The sequence below is a fragment of the Rhinolophus ferrumequinum genome, chromosome 6 (genome assembly GCF_004115265.2).
Source record: "Rhinolophus ferrumequinum isolate MPI-CBG mRhiFer1 chromosome 6, mRhiFer1_v1.p, whole genome shotgun sequence".
NCBI classification, from domain to species: Eukaryota; Metazoa; Chordata; class Mammalia; order Chiroptera; family Rhinolophidae; genus Rhinolophus; species Rhinolophus ferrumequinum.
Window position 1 is genome coordinate 57,895,203 of NC_046289.1, and position 26,897 is coordinate 57,922,099.

The window sequence follows — 26,897 nt, forward strand, 5'->3', positions numbered from 1 at the left end:
AAAAAAGTTCTGGAAGTACACACTGTTCCCCAATGGAGTCCTGTTCCCCTTCCCCAATAAAATCTCAAAAAAAGAAAAAAGAAAGAAAGAAAGAAAAAGGAAAAAACATCAAAAAAATGGCCCCTAGGTGATAGAGTAGGCTCTTCCTAAGAACCTTTGAGTCAACAACGATCTCCTAGTTCCCACCCCTGGCCTCATTTAAACAAGTCACACTGCCTCCGACACATCGTCCCAGGAAATTGGCACAGGGATGTATAAGGAGAAAGTGTGCAACGGATGTCTGCTACCTACAAGGTTGTTTTCAAAGGCAGCCTCCCTATGTGTTTTCCGTCCACAGAGGCACTAACATACAGAGGTTCACGTTCTCTCAGACGATATCCCAGTTTGCTGTTGGGTCCACTCAGCCCTCAGCTGGAGGGGCCACACAGCCCATTCGGTGTGTATTTCAATTAAGAATGAAATCTATCTACCACATGCCCTCAACAACAGCTGTACAGCCGTGAACCACTGAGTCTGTGCACTACATTATGGGAAGCGAATGGGAAAGCTGCTTAAACCCTTTGAAATTTGGCTCAGGAAACAGAAAGATGACTTGCAGATGAGGGAAGTGGGTGGGTAAGATCGCTGTTGCTCAAAAACAGAACTCATGTGGGAATTTGCCACTGAAGGGCCTGGTGACTGGCCTGGTTCATATTTGTGAAGCAGGGCTATGAGTCAGGGCTCTGGGTCACCTCGTCACAAGTTTCTCACTCAGCAGCAGGGTGGGAAAATTAGAGAAAGTAGTTCTGTGTCAACATCCACCATTTTCTTTTTACCACTACAAACATTAAGTGTTCTTGTCTGATACCACTTCTGGGAGGTTCCTGAGCCTGTTCTATGCTCTGTGGACAAGAAAGCAGGCAACAAGCACTTTGTCCACAGTCATGGAAAGAGGCAGATAAATAGTGCTAGGACCCTGTCTTAAGTTGGTTTCTCTTGGAAGCAGACCCTGAGACAAGAATTTGCGGGGTCAGGCGGCACCAAGAAGCACTGGTAAAGAAGTGGAAAGTGAGACAGGAAGAGAAGCCAATCCGAGATGCACTGATGTGGAAAGGTGAGCTTGGGCCTGCGGGGCCCTCTAAGACCTGTATGGATAGACCTCAGATGTGTCATTCCCATGAGCCAGAAAGCTGGGATAATATTTACCTACTAACTCTCACCCATCATTGGTTGAGGACTGCTTCCAAGGGTATTAATTAGCTCCCTAGCCCTTCCAGGTTGTCCCATATATAAACTAGGCACTCTTCTGCAGCTAGAAAAACTCACTGGGGCTTCCAATAAGAGAGTAAAGTATCAGAATGCTAAGATAAGGGCCCTAACTCAGAGGCCTGCCTGTCAGACCCACCTCTTTGACTTTCTCATTGAATCTAGCAGTATAAACAAATCAGTGGGAAGAGTACCAAATCAGCTCTTCACCAGGGTAAAATTTCTAATCCCTCTCTGAGTTACCTCTAAAAACAATTCAGTCAACAAGCTGTTTTCCACACAACAAAAGCAGCCGTGTTGTTGCTTCTGGTTATATAAATCACACATGCTTTTTTTAAGAACTGTAAAAAAACACATAGTTTGAAGTACAAAAAAAAAAAAATACGAAGTGTAATAAATAACTGTAATCACCCCCAATGAGATAACCACCAACAGCCATTTTGATAACCACCCTATTACTACATTTCTTTATGCATACTTTATGCACACCTACAAATACATAGTTTGAAATAAATGGGATCATACATAGCCGTTTTTACTGTATATACTTCTTTTTTTGCTTCTCTCCTCCTCACCCCTTTCCAACTACATAGAGCCATTCCCCAGTGACTTCCCATAGCCATGTTCTATACTCATCGCCATCGTTCACCACATTGAGCTTCCCCAGTGCTAGTTGTCCACACTGTCCGTGTTCTCCATATTAGTCTGCAGGCCACTGAGTAAACCTGTACAACTGTGCGTAATGGATCTCCTCACTGCACCCTCAGCACAGCGCAGCGGGCACCCCCAAGCATCCTGCTTTGGATCTCATTCACGCCTGACTCCTACAGAAAAGAGCAGGGGCGAAGACAGACCTGGACTCCAATACTTACTGAAAAGAAGTCACAACCTGCCTGGCTGGAAATTCCCAATATGTAAAGCGAGACTCGTAATGGCTACTTCACAAGCTACTGTGACAGATTAAACAAGATCATAAAAACACCTACCACCTTGCCTGGCCAGGAAGAGGCACTCGGTGAGGGTCAAGTTCCCTTCCTTCTGCACATTCACCTACCTCTGTAGGTAATTCTTTCCCACCTGATAACTTTTCCTATTCCTTCAAACTTATATAGATGCTCCTGTCTTAAAAGTCCCTATTCCTAAAGCGACTGTTCTTAATTTCTCCCTCTCTCTCACTGTCCATCAGCTAGAGCCAGTGGCCCATAGTCATCACTTCCAGGCCCTCAGTAGCTACTCTTAACTACTGCATATGGCCTCCCACAGGTCCTTTCTTGACTCTAAAATCACTTCCAAAGCCACTGGATTTTTCTCAGTCCTTTTATTCCTTAATAAATCAGTGGCTTCGGAACCCTTCATTATTTACCTTCTTCATATTCCCTGTTTCATTGAATTTTCCTGGTTTCCCTCTCATCTCACTGGCCCTTATAACATTTCCATCCATGACTCCCTTTTCTCCTTTCGTTATTTAGCTGAAGCCATCTCCTAACTTCAACCCCTGGCCTTCTGATCTTCTCTTGCTACATTCTTTCCCTCAGCAAACTGAACTTAGCTCTTGGTTTCAACTCCTATCTCAAAACAAATATATCTGAAGGCGATAACCCTAGCCAAGAGATACAGTCCAAGCTCAAGTTTCTAACTATGTACAAGAAAATTCCATGGGGAAATTTCATCACCTCTCGCTTTCCACTCACCTCCCATCCTATTTTCTCCAAGTCTATCAGTGGCAGCACTATGCTTTCCACCCACGATTTCTTTGTTTTGCTTTAATGTTGGTAGTTTCTTCTATTTTTAAAACTTTTATTTAAGTATACTTGGTATACAATATTATATTAGTTATATTAGTGTCAGATGTACAATATAGTGATGTGACATTTTTATACCTTACGATGTGATGACCCCACTAATTCTGGTAACCAGCTGTCACCATGCGAACTGCAGCCCTTCCCGCCCCCACGCGTTGCCCTCAGTCACGCACGCCCACATGCTGTGACTGTTACTGAGCACCTACTACTTCGCAGGCCATTGGCAGGGGCCAGTGAGTAAGGCACACGTGGCTCCTGACCTCATGGAGCTCGCCATCTCCCGGAGGAGGCAGACTTAAACGACCATTACACAGTGAGGAACTCCAACCAGTTCTGATAAGCTGCTATAACGGAAAAACACAGGATGTGGTAAGAGCATATAAAAGGACATTTAACACCATGGAAGTGGGGACACTGGGCAGTGGAAACTTCCTCAAAGTAATGGTGTTTATGCCAAAAGGGACACAGAAATCCAGTCACGGAGAGCCTTGTACCTGACCCTTCGGCAGGTCCAGTCATAACTTCTCTCATATCGCTCCCTTTTATCCCATCTCCACTGGCACTTTACGACCTACTTGTCTTCAACCAACGCACAAGTTCCTGCTGCAAAGTTAATATTTCTAAAATACCTCGCTAACAACATGAGTGGCTCCCCAAGCCTGTGTGATCCTTCCAGAACCTCAGCACTGAAGGCCCTGCAACCACCTGGTTCCACTAACCACATCACTCTTCTTCCCCGAGCGGTACGTCCTCTGCCCTGCAGCGTGGCCTCACCGTCTGGGAACACTCCACACTAGAGTCTTGGCAGAGCATGCTCGACTGAATCAACAGGCTGAGTGAAACTGGCCACATTCTTGGGGATTTGGTTTTTCTCCACTCAAATTCATGGAAACTGCCAAAGCCCTAGAATATTATGCCTATTTTTCCTTACTTCCTATCACCAGACAGAGAATAAGTTCTATATTGACCACTAAGTGGCAGGAGCTAAAAAACGGGGTGTGTGATGGCTGCTGACCAAACAGGCTCTGTAAGGAATCACACTGAATTTTCCTTGAAGTGTCAAAGCACCACATGAAACTCTCTCCTTCATTACGTCACATGTTGCCACAAAGAGCTCAGGGTATGCAAAAAGCAACAATAAAATTTCTCTTCCTTTTTTGATTTCTCATAATATTTATTACCAGCATCACACATTTTATCCCTCAATATAATTAAGGGATACTCTCTTTTATGGACCTAAAACATTTCTGGAAAAGTTTAAGCCACTGACTACATGTAAAATACAAAAAATTTTGTGCTCATTTACAATTTCTGGCCACTTTGTTAATTTAAGAACATAAAAATGTGCTTCACTTAAAAGTATCATTTACGCAAGTAATAATTATAAATCTCCATTGAGTTTGCTTTGAAATGTTTTTAATTTTAGTTCAAATGGCTCTACAAAACTTGTACTTTTAATGAATTTACATCAATTAGTTTTTGGAAGCTGTTGGAAAGAGAGGAAGGGGAGGGAGAGAGAGAGAAAGGAGACTTAAGAATAGAAGACAGAGACCAAAGAGACGGTTACCAGAAGGGAGGGGGGTGGAGAGTGGGTCATAAAGGTGAAGGGGAATATAGTCAATAATACTGTGATAAATTTGCACAGTGACACCTGATTACTAGAATTAGTGGGATGATCACATCATAAGGTATAAAAATGTCAAATCACTATATTGTACACCTGAAACTAATATAATATTGTATACCAAGTATACTGAATAAAATTTTTTAAAATAGAAGAAACTATCAACATTAAAGCAAAAACAAAGAACAATCACCTTCACTGATTTAGTGTACTTCCCTGTATTAAGAAGATATAAAAGTTACTCATTTTCAAAAAAGAATATTGGAGAGATAGGAGGAGAGGAAAACCAAATGTTACTCATTATTGTTTTGCCATGTGGAGCTCTATCTAATCAGTCTCATTTTCAAAACTATCCTGATTAGTCATTTCTCCACTGACACTTTATTTTTATTGTCGGAAAACAGAAAGTTTGTCCAGATTAAGACAAGCTTCTTTACCCTTTTACATGGGAGTTTATTTCTTGATATAACGAGGCCATTTTCAAAAAAAAAAAAAAAAATTTATATTCATTCACATGTTACTGGAAATGGAAAAGTGAAGCCATATTGTAAGGAAAATATGCTTAGCAGAATTCCAGCTTATATTCCTAGGCAAAAGCATAATCTTAATATCAAAATATATGTGTATAGCCCATATTAGCAATTTTATCTTTATTTCCCTTTTGTAAATAACCTTGGATTCTAGTGATTTGCAGCAACTTGATTTAGAAAACATTCTCCATCTTAATAAAGTCACTTTTCTTTCTTCCATATTTTAAAGAGAGAAATTCAGAGTATTTAAAACAATGTGTTTTATCTACACCAGTTGTGTAGTATGCGGCAAAAAGCCAAATTCAGATGCCAATTTTGCTAGCCAAAGTACCTCTAAAACACATGTAGAGTTCTATCGTTAAACTCAGACGGCATCCTCAGAAACAGGAGGATCTGCAGTGAATTAAGGTTTTCAACTACTGCTTTCAAAAGAGATGCCCTTTTTATAGTTAACTCTCAAAAGACATTTCCCCCATCCTGACACTTTCACTATGGGGATTCAACATCACAACTGTATTCCCCACTTTCTTTTTGCACCTTTGGAAGAGTAGTCCCAACGTGAAGCCATTTCACATGTCTCATACTTGTGTTAGCTCATATATGGATCTCACAGAGGATATCTAATTTCGTGATAAAACTTGGAAAACAATGTTGTGTATGTTTGAGGTCTCTTCAGGAAGGCAACACTTACTCATCAATCTCAAAATAAGAAGTCAACAAGAATAAGCCCTCAAACAAATAAAGACACTGATTTCTTCCATCTCCTGAAAGAGGAAGCTTGTCCTAAAAGGCAAAAGAAGTTCACTGAAGCCTTGATATTGAAAACTTTACTGTACTACTTCTTCTCATATATGTACTGATTATACTGTGAAGAGTTTAATATTAAAACATTTCTGTTACATAATTCTTAGAAATTATCTGAATGAGTAAATTCCAAATATAAAACATTTAAGTCATGATTTTAAAAAAAAATGTTTAACCCCCAAATTTTCAAGAAAAAAAAGCTCTTATTTTTCTGGATCATTGTATCTCTACTCTCCTTTCACAACTTCAGAGGGTGGGAGTAAGGTATGAAGTGGTAAGTCAGTTACAAAGGAGAACTGCACCCTACACGTCTCCATGGTAACTAGTCCAGTGCTGGGCACACAATACGCACTAGTAAAAAATTGTGAAATTGAGCAAAATAAGTATGACAGGGCAGGTAACGCAGAGAATAGGTGTTCATTTATTCAACAGATGTTCACCCTGGGTCTACTTCAGCCTAAGCACTATGCCAGGCATTAGGGCTATGAGATGGACACAGTCTGATGATGGATTACAGAATTGTTCACATGAAATCTATATAACTTGGCTAACAGCAGTCACCCCAATAAACTTTAATTACAAAAAAAAAAAAAAACCAAGATGGACACAGTCTTGGTTTCAGGTGAAATCAACTCAGAAAGAGAGACATTAAACAATTGTGATAATACCATACTGAGAAGCGAAATACGAAGGGAGCCCTACCTTAATCTGGGAGTAAGGAAGTCAAGGAAGGCTTCCCTGAGAGACATTTAGGCTGAGGCTTCAAAGAGGAGAAGAGTGTTCTGGGCATGCGCAAAGTCCCTAGGGTGAGAATGAGAACCACAGCTAGAGGGTAAGGGAGTAGGGGATGCTCAGAGAGGAAGAGGATGAGTGGACAGGCATTGGATCGTGCAGGGTTCTCCAGGTGGTGATAAGGACTTTTTTCTTTATTCCAGTGAAACGGAAAGCTTTAGAAAGGCGGTAAGCAGGGGAATTACCTGATCAGATTTAAATTTCCAAACCATCATTCCAGCTGCTATTTGAAGAATGTTTAAGAGAAAACACAATGGCGCTCCTCCCCAGCTCCCAGCCTCAGTTCTCTCCAACTTTCTAGTCATATCATGTGCCTTTCTGGATCCTCTATAATATTTAATTTTTGTGTCACTTTTTCGAGCACCTGGTCACATACCACCTGATCACACACTAACCATGTCCTATTTCATATCCCCCTAACTTTAACTCTCTACTCTCTCTATTCTTATGTTCTGTATCCTTTTGCCTATCTCCATGCAGCTAGGTGTATCACAGGTATTCAATGAATACTTCCTAAGTAGGTTTAAGGCTTGATAGGCAAGAGTCGTCTGAATTGTGGAACAAAGAACTGGCAAGACTCCCTTCTGGTTTGTTTCCCTAGTGGACATGTGGAGGTCTTCTGGGCATGGGGGTTACACCAAGACTGTATATTCAGAGTGACCAGTGTTGACCCAGTACAAAAATGGAGCATCTGAGAGGACCAAGGGTTGAGGCTGCCATCAATTTTGTTGAAGAAACTAGATCAGCTGTAGTCGCTTACCATCAATCACCTCCAACTAATTCCGTGTTTCCCCAAAAAGAAGAGCGGGTCTTATATTAAGTTTTGCTCCAAAAGACGCATTAGGGCTTATGTTCAGGGATGTCATCCTGAAAAATCATGCGAGGGCTCATTTTCCGGTTAGGTCTTATTTTGGGGGAAACACGGTTTTCTCCACCCACAGACCTACTCCATGGCCTGTTCTTCACACATATAAGCTGTCCTCTTCTCCCCAGTGCTATCCTAGAAGATTCAACTGTGAAGTTCATGTAGCCTCCCAATAGCTACGGGGTACAAGGTACACCTATAGGTTTATTTATCTCCTGAGTTTGGAATTAGATTTCTCTGTAATCAAAGACCTTCCGTTAGAATGCTGCAGTCAGAAAGTTTCCCTAAATTTTAGGTAAAGAAACAACGTAATAGGGAACAAAGAGAAAAACAACAAGAGAAAGCGTACTTCAAGTTTTGCTAGTTTGCCAAGTTGGTACCTTTGCAGCCAGCCGACACTCCATCACCCTGATGTTGAAATGGGAAGTTGCAGCCTTATTCATTTCCACACAACTGTTGGCAATCACAAACACTGCTTCACTTGGGAGTTTCACATCAGTTGCTTTCAGAGGACTAAATTCTATCAACTTGGCCTATTGGAAGAAAAATGACAGGTGAGTTATAATGTATTAGAATTCAGAAAATGTTTGATCATCTATTCATTTATTTATCTTAGTAAAAAGTTTCCCAAAACTGTAATCATTCATTCATTCAAATATTATTTACTGACTTCCAGTCACTGTACTAGGCACTGAAGATACAACAGTGAATAAGACAGACACTGTCTCTGCCCTCATAGAGCTTACAATCTAGTGGGAAAGGCAGTCAAGTAGACACTTTTCCAGATTGTGTTACCATGGTAGCAAAGCACAGGGTGCTATACAGACACATAGTTGAAGCACCTGATCAGATACAGCCTAAGGCAGGCTCCTTTGAAAAACGGAGAGTCTAAACTGAGTCTTCAAGGATGAGCAAGAGCAGGGTAGGCAGAGGGTTCCTTTACCCAAATAGGATGTCAAGAAGAGGGAAGAGCTTATGCAAATTCAGAGGCAAAACTCATTAGGAGGTGTTAATAGAGCGTTGGGTGTTAAAATTCCGCTGAAGCTTAGAGTTTGAGGGGTGAGGAGTGGTGAAAGGGTAGGTAAGAGGGCTAAGGCAGGGGTCAGATTATGAAGTGCCTTTGTAAACCCAAAGAATTTGGACTTTGTTCAGTCTCTATATCTACCTTACATAAACATCAGGACTCTTGCCATCATGTCTATTTGTCAGGTCTCATCCAAAACACCCAGAGTATTTTCCTAGTATTAAACCAGATTTCCTCATGCCTCGTGTGTTTGGCTTAGAGGAATCAACAATCAATATTCTTAAGAAGAAGAAATCCAGGTATTCTGGGGAAAGGGCCAAGCCTGTAGGAATCTGATGAAAAACTAAGAAAAGATTTTAAAGAAATGTCTGCTTCTACTTTGGAAATGGGCAGTTTGTGGCCAACAACCCAAACCTCTGCTCTGCCTAAGGGAGTTGATAGCCAAGGGGAAGTGGTATCCAGCGAAGGAACTCATTTCTGGCTTGTTGTCAACATTTTTTTTCCCCACCACTGAAGCCCCAAAAATGTTGACAGAGAAAAATGATACCAAAGAGTAAATTATAAAAAGAGGGGTTGTGAATATATGTGGTAAGAAAACTAACCTTTGGGTTTAAAACCAACCAGAGATTATGAAAATGCCATGAGATGAAGTGATTTGGGACAAGAGCGGGAAAGGAGGTCTCAATAACTAGGGAGTTGGGAAATCTCATCCTAACAATAAATTAGAAGGAGAAAAAAAAACCTAGACACAAGAGAAAAATAGACTTGAGGAGTGATTCTGGAAGCTTAAGGGAGAGGTGATCTTTTTCTCTTTTTTTGTATTTTTTTAGATTTTTATTACAGTACAGCTAACATACAATATTATATTAGTTTCAGGTGTACATCATAGTTATTCAGCAGTACCCACCTAGCACTATACAGAATTATTACCACATTATTTATTATATTCCCTAGCTAAAGAAGTGATCATCGTAAGTCCACCAACCACCTGACACTGTACCATGCTATCACAATATTACTGATCTTCCCCCCTTTTAAAATTTTTCGATTAGAGCTGACATTCATTATTTTACATTAGTTTCAGGTATTTTATATTAGTTACATAGTGGTTAGACATTTGCATAATTTAGGAAGTGATCCCCCTGACTAGTACCACCTGGCACTATACATAGCTATTACCATATTATTGATCATATTCCCTATACTTTACATCCTCACGACTATTTTGTAACTACCAATTTGTATTTCTTAATCCCTTCATCTTTTCCACCCTGCCCCCAACTGTCCTCCCATCTATCACCCCAACAGATTTAGACCCATCTGACACCATACATACCATGTTTCCCCGAAAATAAGACCTAGCCGGACAATCAGCTCTAATGTGTCTTTTGGAGGAAAAATTAATATAAGACCCGGTCTTACTTTACTATAATATAGGACCGGGTCTTATCAAATGTAATATAATATAAGACCAAGTCTTATATTAATTTTTGCTCCAAAAGACGAATTAGAGCTGATTGTCTGACTAGGTCTTATTTTCGGGGAAACACGGTAGATACTACAATATTATTGACCACATTTTTTATGCTATACCACACATCCCCATGACTGCTGTGTAACATCCAATTTGTACTTCTTAATCCCTTCCCCTTTTTATCCACCTCCAAAGCCCCTCCCATCTGGCAACCATCATAATGTTCTCTGTATCCATTGAGTTTGTTTCTCTCATTTGTTTGTTTATTTTGTTCTTTAGATTCCTCTTATAAGTGAAATCATATGACATTTGTCTTTCACTGTCTGACTTATTACATTCAGCACAGTACCCTCTAGGTCCATCCATATTGTCGCAGATGGCACGATTTCCTTCTTTTTTATGGCTAAGTAATATTCCATTCTATATGTATATGAGCCATTCATCCATCCAGGGACACACACCCTGGTTGTCTTCATATCTTAGCTTATATAAATAATGCTGCAAGAAACATATGGATGAGCATGTCCCCTTGAAGTAGCTGGTGGTAGCTTTGAATTACAAAGTAGTTGAGAAATACCATCGTACAACAGAGCCTATTAGGCTCTATTGTATAGGCAACCCAAAATAGGCAACCCAAAACCAAGCACGCTGATGATCTCATAGCCTTCCTGTCTGTGTGAACTTTCCCCAGTTGATATTTCCAAATAGCACAATGCCACCTACAGTTCCATCTTCTGCAAGAAATGATATGGACTGGTCCATCCCTCCTCCTTCAGTGCCGATATAACGCTCGCTCTTGGCGCAGATTTCTGCAAGTTCCACCTAGAAAAGTAAAAATTGATTTGCACCATGAGTACAGTCATAATCTATTTCTCATTCATTTTTTACTCCAGACGTAACAGACAGGTTGGAATTCCAGTGCCAACTGTGACCAATTGATAGTAGGTGCCTAGAGCACTGTGTTGACAAGAACTCAAAGACCACCGCTGAGCTCCACAGGAAACATGCCACGATCAACGAATGCCTGCTACGGGATGGGATGAGATATTGACTGTGTGTCATGTATTTGCTATCCACAAAAGACTCCACAGGGCAAGCAGTATCTCCCATCTTTCTATTTGCTCCATCCCTTTCTACACTGGGATCACTAAAAACCTCATATGGGCATGCCCTCATTTCTGCCTCAGCTCCCTTTGTCTCCGAACTGTGGACTATTCCACAGTCTTCCCACAGCCAAATCATTTCCATTAAATTTAACACAGAACTAGCATCATCTCACTAGACACATCTTCCTCCAACCAAAATGAAGAGGCCCAAAATACGAACACATTTCTAATCCAAACTGAAAATGTCAAAATGTTTAGGTATCTTCAGTGCCTTCCTATTGATTAATGAAATAAGTTCAGACTCCTTAACCTGGCTTTCCAAAGACTTCCAAAAATGTACAACCAATTTGCATATGAAATCCTATTATCTACCACTTTTCCAATTAGATTTGTCTTCTTAACCATCTCACACATTAAATCCTTCTTTCATATAAATCCTATTGCCATTCAATACCCAGCATATTGGTTATCTACTAAGATGAACCTAACAGGTAATAATGAGATGCAAAAGGAGAAAAGAATACAGTATATTCTGTGTTACTGTGAGGGCTGCAGACACTGAGTGGTGTCACCTGAATACTGATTTGAAGAGCATACTCAGGCCCCACCCCAGACCTGCTAAATCAGAATCTAGCTTAACCAGAGCCCTCAGCAATTTGTATGAACATTAAATTTGAAAGCACTCTTCTAAATAATTTCCTACACTGAGGCTTTCTTAATAAATTAAGCAGACAGGAAGAACCAGACAAAAAGGGAAGGAAGCTAACAAACGTGAAATGTCTCCCAAGGCCAGACACTATGCAGGGTATTTTATAAATGCTATCTTATTTAGTCTCTAAAACAACCATGAAATGTCAGAATTATAATTGCTACTTCATAGAGAAGGAAACTGAGGGTCAAAAAAGTCAATAAACTAACCTAAGATTCAAAGCCAGATAGGTCTGGCTCCAAAGTACACCAGGCTGCCTTGTTCCCCTGCATCAGGAAAACAGAGGCTGTGCCTGGACATTGGACCCTGGTAAGCAGATGGAGCAAAAACTATGCCTTCCCGAACTGAACATCCCTCCTTTTAAAATGAACAATGGAGGGGCCACCCTGGTGGCTCAGGCAGTTGGAGCTCCATGCTCCTAACTCTGAAGGCTGCCAGTTCGATTCCCACAGGGGCCAGTGGGCTCTCAACCACAAGGTTGCCGGTTCAACTCCTGGAGTCCTGCAAGGGATGGTGGGCAGCACCCCCTGCAACTAAGATTGAACACGGCACCTTGAGCAGAGCTGCCTCCCGGATGGCTCAGTTGGTGGGAACGCGGGCTCTCAACCACAAAGTTGCCAGTTCAATTCCTCGAGTCCCACAAGGGATGGTGGGCAGCACCCCCTGCAATTAAGATTGAACACGGCACCTTGAGCTGAGCTGCCGCTGAGCTCCCGGATGGATCGGTTGGTTGGAGCGCGTCCTCTCAACCACAAGGTTGCCAGTTAGACTCCCGCAAGGGATGGTGGGCTGTGCACCCTGCATCTAGCAACGGCAACTGGACCTGGAGCTGAGCTGCACCCTCCACAACTAAGACTGGAAGGACAACAACTTGACTTGGAAAAAGTCCTGGAAGTACACACTGTTCCCCAATAAAGTCCTGTTCCCCTTCCCCAATAAAATCTGTAAAAAATAAAAATAAAAATAAAATAAAATGAACAATGGAGTTGACAGTGAGCCCTAGAGTGCAGACATTTCTGAGTCATCACAACTTCACTCCATTGTACTCAAGGTTTAAAAAACAAAACAAAAATCCACTTTGCTGGATGGCTTGAAGCATGGGAGGCTTTCCCATTATCCACCTCCAAATATAATCCCAAACACCTCCCTCCCAAACAACCACAACCACAAGTGATCTCAATATAAGGCTGACATGCTGGTATGATTTCTGCCGCCTACTAATAATAATAATAGCAGCTAACACATTGAATCAGACACTGTTCTGAGTACTTTTCACGTACTATCAAATTCAAATCCATGAGGGAGGTTTTTATTACTAAATGCATTTTATAATAAACTGAAGCATAGAGAAGTTAAGTAAATTGCTCAAGATCATTCAGCTAGTAATGTCAGAGGCAGGATTTGAACTCAGAGTCTTGGCTCTATGCTTTGGACCACAATACTATTCTTTATCCCCAAGGGGAGTAGTTTTGAGGGAAGGCCAGGAACCCAAAACTTGGGAGCCCCAAAAACCCTGCCCTGCATATTTTTATCTCATTAGCACAATTAATTCAATCCCTTTCACCGTTTAAATTCTAAAAAAAGAAGAAAGAAAAGCAGCAAACACATACCAAGGTAACAATTATTGGAATGGGGGTAGGGAGGAGAGAGAGAATTGCCAAAAAAAAAAAAAAAAAAGTTGTGGGAAGACAGCAGGAGGCAGAAAGAAGCCTGGCCAGATTAATGGAATCAGACAAGAATATGACCCAAGTCACTGCTACTAAATACCAAAGGGGCCTCCAACGCCTGTGGTGAGGGCTGGTGTCGCTCCCTTGGCTGGCAGACCATTTATTTTGGCTCTGACCTTTGAAAAACATTAAATAATGATGATAATAACGGATGGGCAGCAGGCCTGCTCTCTCTGTGGTTTGGCAAGTGTCTCCTGGAACTGCACGTCCCTTCCCGTGGTCAGAGGAACACTCACACTCCCTGAGACAGGGGGCTTCGTGCAGAGTTTTCAGTGCTGTCCCACCCCGGAGGTCCTAACTGCAGGAAATCTGACTGTAAACCAATCTGGACTCTCAGGGAGAAGGTAAAGGAGAGAGGGCTTTAGATAAAGAACTATTACTTTCTCCCAGCATGATCATAATTGTTAAAATTAGCACCTGTTAATTTTCTCAATATGATTCCACTTACACAGAAAGGAACCTAAACCAAAGTGAAAAAAATAACTCTCATGAATCATGATCTAAAATCATAATCATGAATCATGATCTAAACCAACCAGATCCTTAACTCCGTATACACGTTTGCCCGGGGAAAGGGGTTCTATGTGTATAATATTCAATTCACAGAGACTTTGCCATGAAGTGGGAAGCATCTTTAGGGTCAGGAAACGGTGGAGACTGTTAAAAAGAGTTGTTACAAGAGAAATAAGTTGATTTTACTGAGTTGTGCTCAAACGTCATACCAAGAGCATCTACTGAAAGTCATTGTAAGAAATAGTCACATGAACGTCACTCTTGCATTTGTTTTCAGGCGCTGGAGAGGTTATTTTCATTACGTTTTTTGTGCCATAAAGATTCTATGTGAGAAATGCTTTTTAGAATTTAGTACCCCTAAAGAAAACATTGCCTCTTCTGAAGAACTGGAATTTCTTTATTCTGATCACAAGACTTATATAACTTACTTGTTTTCCTTTATACCTTGGCTTCCAGGAATCTCAGTATGTAAAATTAAACAAAAACAATTACATTACATAATTAACAGTTGGGGTATTTTCATTCTTCTTTCCTTGGCCCTGGTTTTCTATTTCTAATTTACCAACCTTACTGAATAAATATTCATGGTCATATAATTCCTACAACTTTTTCAAAAGAAAGTAAATATGTACTGGGTACAAGTAAAAAGAAAAAAAAATGAGACATAACAGGTGTCAGGTGGAATACTCACATTAAGAGGGGCAACGATAAACAGGAGAACATTCTAAGAATGGCAAGGAGAACCAGTAACCATTTTCCAGAAGAAATAGTTGAAAGAATAGTGGACATGTAACCTCAATAAAGAGTAAGAGGAGCCAGGAAAGCTTCCTTCAAACTTTGAAAGACTCTAACATCAAAAGAAGCAGAAAATTGAGGATTTAGATAGGGAAGGTTATGATTAAACCTTAAAAATAAATACTTTTCCAGTATCCAAAGTGGTCCAAGAATGAACAGTCTAATTTGTAACATAGTGACATCATTGAGGATATTTAAGTAGAGGCTCGAAAACTGTCTACTATGAATATTGAAGAACAGAATTTTGCTCAAATTGGGAGGTGACTAGAAGAAGTACATATACAGGGAGAGGGTCCCTCAGACCTGGGATTCAGGCACAAGAACCTCTTAACTTCAACTACCAGGGAAATTGTATAAATACCGGGGATGCCGAAAATATATATATATATATATATACAAGTGGACACTTCAGTCAATGTTGCTCAAGCAGTAGTTCGCCATAATCAGAAGTGTCTGGACACTGATGGTAACCACTTTGAGTACCTCTTGTGATTGCAGAAGTCAAACGTGACTCGTATTCATCTTTCGTTATTGGTATATATTGAGTATTACAATTTTAATACAGTTTTCCTTTCTTAAAATGTGTATACATTTTTTCGCACCCTCTGTGTGTGTGTATATATATATATGTATATGTGTGTATATATATATATATATAAAATATATATATAAAAATATTATGATCAACAAAAATGAAGATGAAAATAAATACAAGCCCTAGAGACGAAGAGTCAACATAACACTGTTCTGACTCGGGGAACTTCTGCTTGCTTCAAACAACATTTCCAAGGGAAGAGGAGATGCCCTGCCCTTTGTGGGGTGGGAGAGGGAAGTAAAGAGAGAACTTCATGAAACAGTAGGGAACTTGTATTCTGCCCAACCTCCCAAAATGGGGATTCTCAGGCAGGCATACCTGTAGTCCCTAGCCATCATCTTTATGAGACCACTTCAGGCACGCTGACCAGGGGCTGACCACACAGCTTACCTTTACTTGCCATGCGCTGTACGACATACCCTATGTCAGGGCAGCTAGGGACAGAGTAACATGACCTTTTATACCGTATCTTTGAACATATATTCACAGCCCTATACCACACACTGCGGGAAAACCAAAAGAAGTGCCAAGACCAATATCTGCTTTCATGAATGGACAATCGTATTACAAATCAACAGCCCAAAGACAGTGTGTAATGTAAAAGACAGAAAAACTGACTGAGAAAACTTGTCCTTTGGAAAACAAATGGCTGATTGCAATCTCTCTAGATTTTAATTCCTTGTTGAGTACCTTCATGTAGCCATTCCTGACACTCCCCAAAATTATGTTATAAATACTGTGTTCAACAAAAGTTTAAGATGAAAATAGAAACAATATTGGAAATGATGTTGCCTAAATACTCCCCTGGATATAAATATAGAAATGCTAGGCAATGGTGTAGCAAACTATTGGCAGAAGGTTTCAAAGAAGGGCAAATAATTGCGTATGGAACAGGAGCTAACCTAGACCAGGAGATGTGTCCAATTGGTCAGGTAATTTGTTACAAGACACATCCACTTTACATAATGCCAACACACGAGCACAAGACGTTAACAATGTCTAATAGGAGGTGGAAGCAGAGAAGGGGAGAGAAAGAGCATGATCGTCTCCCAGAAGGATGGGCTCTGGCTGCTCTGCAAGGTGGATAATGGGCTCTCTGCTATTGGACCAAAGAGCAGCCTGCAGCAGCGGCTGCTGTCCTGACCACCTGTGCCTTGGAAGGCAGCTCTGCTCACTTTTCCTCTTCACTTTATGAGTCTTTCCTTCCACTTATTTTGGGAGGATATATTACGTATTTCTACAGCTGAAGTTTTAACTCTTCCAATCATTCTGGAATACTCTGCTTTTATTGTTAATAATGAACTGGTGATGGTAAGTAAAGAGATGTCCTGAGTTCTGTGAGTCATTCTAGCAAATTCTTGAACCTGAGGAGGGGGTTACGGGGGCGCCTGAATTGATAGCTGGTCAGTCGAAAGTTCTGGTGACAATCTGGGACTTGCCACTGGCATCTGAAGTGAGGGAAGTTTTGTGGGACTGAGTCCTTAATTTATGGAATCTGATGCTAACGCCAGGTAGTGTTAGAAATGAATTGAATTGTATTATAGGTCACCCAGTTTGTGTACAGAGAGTGGGAGAACTGATTGGTGTCAGAAAAACGCACACATACATTTGGTATCAGAAATGTAAGTAAAAATAGTTTATACCCCTCTTCCTCCAAGGTCGCAGTCACTACTTAAGTTCCCTGAAGCAATTACATTATTTATAAGACTCAGTAAATTATTTATAAAACTCATATACCTTGATGAGGTATATGTCTAGCCAACCCTTCCCCATCTCTACTGTTTGGAGAGGGCACTGCCCGCTTTCCCCTCCTTCTCACTCCACCCACCCACCCGCCCACCACAAGCTGACAGCAATGCAGCCCTGGCGTGGCATGTAATCCCCCATCACCCACCCACTCCTACAAACAGCCAACCCGCCACCTCACCACAGTTCATAGATCGAGGGGTGAATACCTTACTAAAGGAAAACCAATCAGATTCCCATCTAGATTTCCTTCTCCAAGGGAATGTTCCCAATGGGAAAAGAGAGAGTCAGTTTTGGGGGTATCTGGATCTATTCCATATGGTCTTAGAAGCTGTCAGCAGTCATGTTTTTTTTTTTACCGGGGAGACCAGAGAAGTAGAGGAAGCTGGTCTGAAGATAGAAAAGAATGGAACAGACAACCAACAAGAGAGCAAGGCAAGTGACCGAGGCAGACTTAATAACATTTAGGTTTCTCTCCATTCCTGAAACCCAGCTATAGCCACTATCTTAGACAGCAAAAGGGCCACAAGTCTTTCCCCTCCCTGTTTCCCTTCCCTTGCAGTGTGACTTCAGAGCTCCTCCCATGAAAAGGTGAAATCTATTTTTTCACTTCTTCAATCTGGGAAGCAACTTGTGTTGGACAATGGGATATGTGGCAAGTGTCACATAGAGAGAAACATGAAAAGCACTTGTACATTGGAGCTTCCCCTCCCGCTGTCCTTGGAGTCTGAGACCTCCATTTGACAAGCTGGGCTAGCCCGGTGGATGATGACAGACGTGTGGCCCAGTCACCCCACCATCTAGCTGACAACCAGCCAACCCAGAAACAGCACTGCTTAGCTGACCAGCAGCTAAGAGCAGATGTGTGAATGAGCCCAGCCAAGACAAGCACAAGCGCCATCAAGCCGAATCCAGGCGAAATGGTTGCTTGAAGCCACTAAGTTTTTGAAAGGGCTTATTACATAGCAAAGGCTCACTGACATATCCACCTTTGTATTCCAGAACATATCCCTTGAGCGGGCTTCTTTTCCTTGCAAGCAAGTCTTAACAATTCACGTTTGCACTCAAAAATAGTTTACCTTCACAGAAGCCCAAAGAACATTCAAACAATTTTAAACATTTTGTTCTATTGAGTTAAAAAATATATGGACTAATTCACACAATTGCATTTTATCCTTTATCAGGCTCCAAAATCATCTCCTCTATAGCTTATTAATTTTTAGTATATATGTGCTGCCAAAATAAGTACCTGATTGCCTTTTCATAAAAATAGATTTATGATCTGACCTCTGTTTATTTCTTCTACCATAAGCTCCTGCTGCTTTTATCATATAGTCAATGCTTCTGTCACAGCAAACTAATGCCAGTTTTCTGAATATCCCATACTCTTTACGCCTCTATGTCTTTGCAAATGCGGTCTCACCTGCATTCATTCAAAAAATATTTATCGAGTGCTGACTATGAGCAAGGACTAGGTTCTAGGGATGTAGCATGCAGAGAAATGAGACCAAAATTCTATACTCTTCTCACCTTCATAACTGTGCCTAATTGCTCTTTCTCTTGAGACTAATTTCAAGCAGCAACTCCTCTGGGAAATTTTCATGGCCTCTTAGAATTGATTTACATATTCTACCTCTCCGCTCTATCATAGCACTTGTCAGTATAACACAGTAGTGAAAGCACATAAATTTCCTCACCTGCAAAATGGGATTTATAATAATTACCCACTTCACTGAGTTGTAAGGATTTTAACAGCCTACTATATAATTAGTGCACAATAAATGTTGGCTGTAATTATTGGTCAACCAGGAATCAGCATCCCGCATCACCTCAGGATCTTTCCACCTACCGTTCCCTCAGTCTGGAATGTTCTTCCTCTGCTCAAATGGCACGTTGTCAGACTTTCCCTCACTTCCCTAAAATATGTTAACATCCCCTGCCACTCTCCATCTCATACCCTGCTTTGTTTTCCTTCAAGGCTTTACCATCTTATGTTATCTTTGCATTTATTTTCTGTTCCCCGTCCCCTCCCCCACCCCAATCAAATGCAAGCTGCATGAGAGGAAGCACTTTGCTTCCGTCACTACTCTATCCCCAGTGCCAGTACCTGGCAAAAGTAGATAAAATTTTACTAATAAAATTTTACTAATTTGCGTATGCACTAAATGTAGGTTCCTTGAACGGGACATTTTTAAAAGTTACAAAGATTTTATTTTCATCATAATATACGAGGAAATAATGAGTCCAACCTTTGGTTGTTAAGATTATGGATGATTTTTTATTTAATTTCTTACAAAACTTTTCAATTCTATAGTATTTTATAATTGACAATACCTTACTTTTATAAAAAAATAACTTTCATGGAATCGATAATCATTCTTTATGAAATCAGGAAAAACCTGGAGTTATGAAAAACATTTTTTCACACATTTAAGATGGCATGCTGGTGCCTCAAAAGCATTCCAAGCACAGAACTCAATGTTGCTATCTGGAGCTCAGAGGAGCGGTCTCAGCTAGAACTATCAAGTTAGGAGTTAAAAAAACAAGACGGCATGCTGTGCTTCCCACTTCTGTTCAGGGCTCTAGGAGGAACCCTCAGCTCACCGACTAGCCCTCAAGCCTAAAACTCGCACTTGAAAACTGTATTCTTACTGCCGTTACTTTCAGTTAATACTTATAAATTTTAAGTGTAACTCTTCAATTAGAACATATTTAATTGATGTAAAAGTTATGGTCAACAGGTGAAAACTCTCACTTTACTACTTTATAACAGCTATATAATACCTATCTTCTTTATCCAATGGAGAGAACACTAGAAAGCAGAAAAGAACACAGGACTTTACATAAGTATGGAGAATACAATTAGATATAAAGGAGATGTCTCCACATTCATCACGAGAGATCTGCACCTTTAGAAACCCCTGTACTTTTGTTAGCCAGTTGTGTTATGGTTTTGTTGCCTCTTTTACTCCTTGAACTGCCCAATTACGACTGCCCAAAGTCGTAATTCCTTCACCTGAGAATGCAAGAGGCAGGGGATAAAATTCAGAACGTTCAATTTGGGGCGCAAGAGAGAGTCTTCACTAGTACCGTTACCATGACAACTCTACTAACTCACAAGCTTGGATTTATGGGGCATATTTTTATATATGTATATGACATACTAGTATAAAGCCTATTAGCAACTAGGAACACTTAGCAGAAATGCCTGAAATGAGGGATTCTAGTCACATGTTAACAACCAGTATGGCATAGACTCCAACGGCTCTGCGTGGACATCAGCCATAGGAGAGGAAAGAGAGATATCGGTGGATCAGCCCTACCTGGAACATAATAAGCCTTCCAAAAATGTGGATAAATAAATAAATCTTCTGGATTAAGTCTAGTTGTGAAATCGATAGAATCTCAAGTGGTTATACTAAGTAAAAGCTCAAACAATTACAAACATTATCACCAGCAAGTTATCATGCTGCAAATAAGATGACACTTTTTTCTTGTTTTCAGTTAAACACCAGACTGCACACTGGGGATTCAAAGCTTTAGAAAGGGATAGTCTCTGTGCTTGAAGACCTCACTGTAGTCTAGAAGGAAACATTTTTGCAAAGCAAAGTAAGAAGCACTATAGTGAGGTTAGCATTATATTGTGGTCCCATAGGCCAGGGAGCTTTAATCAAGGTGGGGGAGCAGGGCGGGCAGTGATTCATTAAACGGTTTTACAACTGCAGATTTAACCCAGAGTTCCAGTTGGCCATCTCAAAAAGGAAGCCAATGACACGGTACTGAGTGAGCCAACACATGGGAACGGTTCGGTAGCCATCAACTCAACTACCCGTCTGCCTCCTGCAGATAAGGCATCAACCTCACAAGCAAAGGACAGCACTGTTTATCTTTTCTTTCCTATAATGTACCAACTAGATGACTAGAGAAACCTAAAAGATCAAATGACCACCCTGACTTCTATCAACACCACCCACATGGGAAGGAAAAAAAGGTCAATACACATAAGAAAGCACGCACATGACAGGCAGCCGTCTGCCCATGTCAGGCCACTCTTAAGTCCACCTGTTCTCTGCAGAAGCTCTGGCTTAAATCCATCTTATCTAGATGGGCTGCCAGTATCATTTTTGCAGTTAGATGTACTACTGATCAACCTCTTTTAATCTAACATAAAGCTTTAAATAATTAAGCCTGTGTAGCATAAACCCCTTAAAAGATTACAATAATTAGAGATACAAAGACATGTAAATATTTGTTAGTTAAACCAAATTCGCGTTGCCTGGTATTTTCTTTGGAGCCTGACCATGTCATTACACTGAAATGTGATATATACAAACCCTGAGTGACTGCAAGTGAAATAATGTGACCCTATATACACAGTGACAGTTTAAAATTACATTTGCTTGGGTTATTTTTATGTTAGACATCTCAAACAGTTTATTCCAAGCTTAGTACATTTTGTTTCCTAAACAAAACAATGAAGGAGAACATTAAAAGACTTAAATAGCAGTGCAACAATGAAGAATTTTAATTCCTTGACAAACCTTGGAATTTGTGATTTTTAAGTCATCAGCATTTTCATTCATTCAACAAATAAGCACTGAAGGTTGTATTTATTAAAACACATAATAGAAGATTAACTAAATATGTTACAATATCTATGAGTATTTCCACATTGAAAAGACTTTTTAAACTATTTTTTAATTATTAACAAAAGCTAACCTTTAAAAAAGGGCATTTATACATATCACATACTTGAACATAGGCAGCAGATCTCTACCTGTCTCTATGTGTCAAAATACTGTTTTATCTTTTCACAATATATACAGATATTGAATCATTATGTTGTACACCTGAAACAAATGTTATATCTCAATAAAAAACAAACAAAAAAACTTTTTAAATATAATGGAACAAACAGAAATCATGTGATGTGATTTACTGAGAAGGACATCGTCTATGTAGTACTGGTGGGGGTGTGAAAGTTAATCGCAATCTAATAATAAAGCAACCATCCTGACAAATCCAAATTGGGGAAATTTGACCCCCCCAAAAAAATTGGTCTGCACTCTTCAAAAATGTTACTGTCATGAAAAAAAAACTTGGGAACGGTTCTAGAATAAAGGAAACTAAAGAAACATGACACTTAAATGCAATGACTGGACCAGAAAAATATTTAAAAAGAAAGAAAGGAAGGAAGGAAGGAAGGAAGGAAGGAAGGAAGGAAGGAAGGAAGGAAGGAAGGAAGAAAAGGAAATAAAAACGGGAGAAAAGTTATAAAGGACATTATTATCGAGCAATTTGGAAATTTTAATATGAACTTCGTACTAAGTTAAGTACTAAGTTAAGGTAGTATGTAAATAATGTCTGCAATGAACTCTCAAATGGTTCAGAAAAAAATGTAAGGAAAAAGATAAAGCATTTGTGGCAAAATGTTTACAAGTTAGGTGAAAGACATATATATTTAAGTTCATGACCTATTCTTATACTTTTCCTATACATTTGAAATTTTCCCCTAAAAAGTTGAGAAAAAAAATTTAAGTGCTACATTAACAATCCATCTAATTATGTGTGTGTGATATTTAATACTGTTGTCAACAAATAACAATGTATCATACTTCACAACGTTATCCCAAAAATTGAAGCACATCAATGAAAATTTCTAAATATAAAGGCATCTCACATTAAAACATAGGTTTATGTGAATTATTCCTAAAGGAAAGTTACATTTTAAAAAATTTTCTGATAAATTTTTTGCTTTATTGCCAAATTTTCTTTTCTTAACCATAGCAACCTTATTTAAGGAATTAAAATAGTTGTAAAATCTAGCAAAAGTCATGAAATTAAGCAAATGTAACTTAAATCATAAAAATAAAAAGAAGCGCTTATTTCTTTACAGGGTAGAGTTCTTTATAACATGTAGGATAAATTTACATTTAAAATTTTTTTCATTTTAAATTTTACAGATTGCTTGAATTTTTGCATATATTTTACAAAGCAATAACACAATTTTATCAAAAGAAGAAACATTCATCAGATATTCTCTGGCTGCTCTTACAACCACAGGAGTCATGACCAATTTTAACCTCCCTGTTAACTTAAATTATAGGAGATTATGGGCTTTGATGACCACACAGAAAGTCCAGCAGGGCCCTGCTTCCACTTGATTTAAATAAACACAATCAAAATTAACAACTGGTTAATAGCCCAGAATGTCTTCTTATGTGGGATGTTACCCAAGATCTTTGAAACAATTATATTTTATTTGCATGTTTTAAGTAATTAAATCAACATATTGGTCAAAGAGTAACCTGGGTGGCACTCATTAAAATCTACCATTTGAAAGTGATACCCAAAAAAGCCAACCTACTTTTGTGTTGTCCTTAGTCAGGTCATACTGATGCTGACACAGAACAGAGCAACTGAGTGTTAACAGCATAACCTGAGTTTGTAGAAGATAAATCTAAAAATCTTCTCCTGTTCGTTAAAAGAAACTAAATGTAATGGGATTCCCCACTTCTGCTCCTACCATTGCTCCAAAGAAGTTATGATATTCCATGAGAAATATTTAATTACAGGGTAAATTACTTTAACATGTCCAATTGCCAACCTGACAGTTGAACAGTCTACATATGTAAAATGAAACCTTAGCATATGTTAACTGTCCCATTCAGACAGCCAGATAACAAATTCTTTCTTCTCTAAAAAGTTTTATTTTTTTAAAGATTTATTTTTGAAAAAATTAAAAAAGAAAAACAACAGGAACTCTGGCTTTTACATTACTCATTTTAGTCATTTATTGTGGGATCTCTTGGCATATAACAAACAGGGAGATGATAACTAGAGAAATACGAGGAAGTTGTGAAATAAGGGTAAAAAGCATAAATTTACCACACTGGACAACAGAACAGGATTTGATAATAAAACTTAGCTAACTGGAGACAACTGGCAGTTTTTTACAGCACCTAACTCTAACCAGTGTCAAAGTCTGGGACTTAATTAGGCCAGCTCCAGTAGCTTCACAATCTAGTGTTTTATAGCACGGTAGGTGCTTTAAAATACTAAGCAATAATTTGACTGGAAAACTCAATAGGTACAATTTTTGCTCTTTAATTTTTTTCCTGAATGTTAAAGCGGTACTCTAATTATGACCATCTACGATTCCCTAGACAGAATGAGGCAAATATACTCCTGTCCCCTGATCAGCTCCAACTAGAAGTGAAAAGTGGGGAAGGAGACATTACGAGGCAAAGTTTGGAAACCCACTAGAAACTCCCAATCCAGAAACACAGAAGGTTGTCCTTGAGGGGTACCAATTGACTCTACTCTCACCTAACCTTAGTCATCCCACAGACCGGGGAAGAAGCCCACCTGACAGGGCTCTGGAGTGTACCACTTCTATCCTGGCTCTCGGAACCTACACTGATGGCTCCTTATTGGCAGAATCAGCAAGACTGTATCCAAAAGTTTACCAATTTTTTCAAAGGACATTTTTGCAAACCAGCAAGGCTATCCAGAAAAGAAAGGTTCAAAATAGGTACTAGTTAAATGTTTAATAATATACCTCAGCATAAATGTCACTCCTTACATCTTGTTATGGCTACCCACAATAATGCTCAATTTTACCAACAATTGGTAATGGTTTTAATTGGTAATTTTCTTCCCTTACTTTGCTTCTTTGTACTAATCACATAACCTAAAGTAGCTTTTCTCCGAGTCACTCTCCATCCTTACTTCACTCTCCTGATAGAAATTAACCCTATGTAAAAGTATCTTGCCCACTTATTCTTTTCATGTATTTGTCTCTCCCCTCTAGATTATAAACTCCTTTTCTACGTTGTTGCTCTAGCCTCAATTCTAGAACAGTACCTGGTTCAATCAATATTATTGAATAAAGGAATGAAAAGTAAGGTTCTTTTTAATATCCTAATCCATTTCGGGTTTATGGTTTCCCTGAATCTCAGAGTTAGAAGGAAAATAAAAAGACTTCCAGTGAAAGTAGCCTAAGCATTTTCCAGTAACCCAGAATGCCTCACCTGCAGAGAAAATCTACCTGTTGTTAACTGGAATGAGGATAATAAACTGTTATTACTACTATTACTATCACCATTATTATAATGTGCTGATGACAATAATGATCATTACCACGTATTATGACTTAGGCCCTGTGCTTTATATACATTACTCTAATCTTTACAACAACTTTACTGGGCAAATATTATCATCCCAATTTTATAGACAAACAAACATGTTCAGAGAGATTATGTAATGTGCCAAGGTCACACAGCTTTTGAGGGTATGAGAGAGGAGTTCAAAGTCTGGTTGACTCCAGAGGTCACACTCTTCCCACCACACCATGCTGTGAAATGCTGAGCCAAAATTGTCTTCTTTCAGTTCCATCATACAGTCTTTATGATTCAGCCAAGTTACTCTCCTGTCTTCTGATTTACTATTAAAATTCTGCTACTGTTAAAATTAAAATATTATATCCATTCATCCAACTTCTAAACAATCTCCAATAGTACTTCTAAAGCATCCTGTATATTCAGTAACCGAGGAAAATTTAATTTATAAAATATTCTTTTCCTTGGTCATTCATTTTGGGGATACCTAGATAAAATATTAAATTATATCTATATGCCTATACTATTCATTGCTTACTGGCTTCACTGTTATATATATATATGTATATACATATACATATATATGTGTGTGTGTGTGTGTGTTATATATACATATAATTTTTCTAGGCTCACTCCTAGCATTTTCATCTAGGATTTGACGCCATCCTCTTGCTGTTATAATCATCAAAGACCTTAGAATAATTGAGTTGGAAAAAGTCACAATATACTTGCTAAAATGCATCCCAATTCCAAAAAATTAATATTTCTAAATTGCTCAATGTGCTTTTAAGATAGTGAGCTCTTAAAAATTTAATAGGAAAAAATACTCAAAAGAGAAAATAAAAATTATGTCTATAGAGACTAACTCTATTAAGTTTGAGAAACAGGAAAACTTCATTAAAAAAAAGAAAACATGAGACTTTCTTATGAGTTTTTATTAGATTTTTCAAAGATAGTAAACACAATCACTTCAAGGGGGTGTGGGTTTTGCAAATTAAGTCAATGCACTTAGTTTTAATGGCAGGAAATGTGCAGAGTAGCTTTGAAATGCTTCACAATGATTTATGGTATATCTGAATCTTTCCTTGGAGCCATGGGAAGCTGGATTTCACTTTCAGTTCTCACCCTCACTTTTTTTGTTCTTTTGTTTTTCTTTCCCTTTTTCACTTATTCATTTATTTTAATTAAAACTAAGAGCATTCTACCCAGTGTATTCTTGAATATGTGGTCAATTCAAGAGCTTGCTCACCCCAGTATCTCCACCTAGTGGGCACTGAGATTATAAAGCTTATTTTATCCAATAAATTCCCAATTGCCAAGTTTATTAAGCAGAATCACCCTAAGAAAGACAGAAAAAAGCATCAGGTATTTTCCTGGGAGAGAGCTGTCAATCAGCGGTAGCAGGAGAGTCGTGTTACATCATTAG

General features: G+C 39.2%; 1 protein-coding gene across 3 annotated transcripts in view; it reads right to left on the reverse strand.

Annotated features, from left to right (window-relative positions):
- GALK2 (galactokinase 2) overlaps positions 1–26,897 on the reverse strand; it is a 120,682-nt gene that overhangs the window by 37,539 nt on the left and 56,246 nt on the right. For all 3 annotated transcript variants that reach the window (XM_033108062.1, XM_033108063.1, XM_033108061.1), the window contains exons 6-7: positions 10,884–10,982; positions 8,043–8,195 (exon numbers count right to left, since the gene is read on the reverse strand). In XM_033108062.1, coding sequence (XP_032963953.1) covers positions 8,043–8,195; positions 10,884–10,982 — 252 coding nt within the window. The remainder of the gene's footprint in view (positions 1–8,042; positions 8,196–10,883; positions 10,983–26,897) is intronic.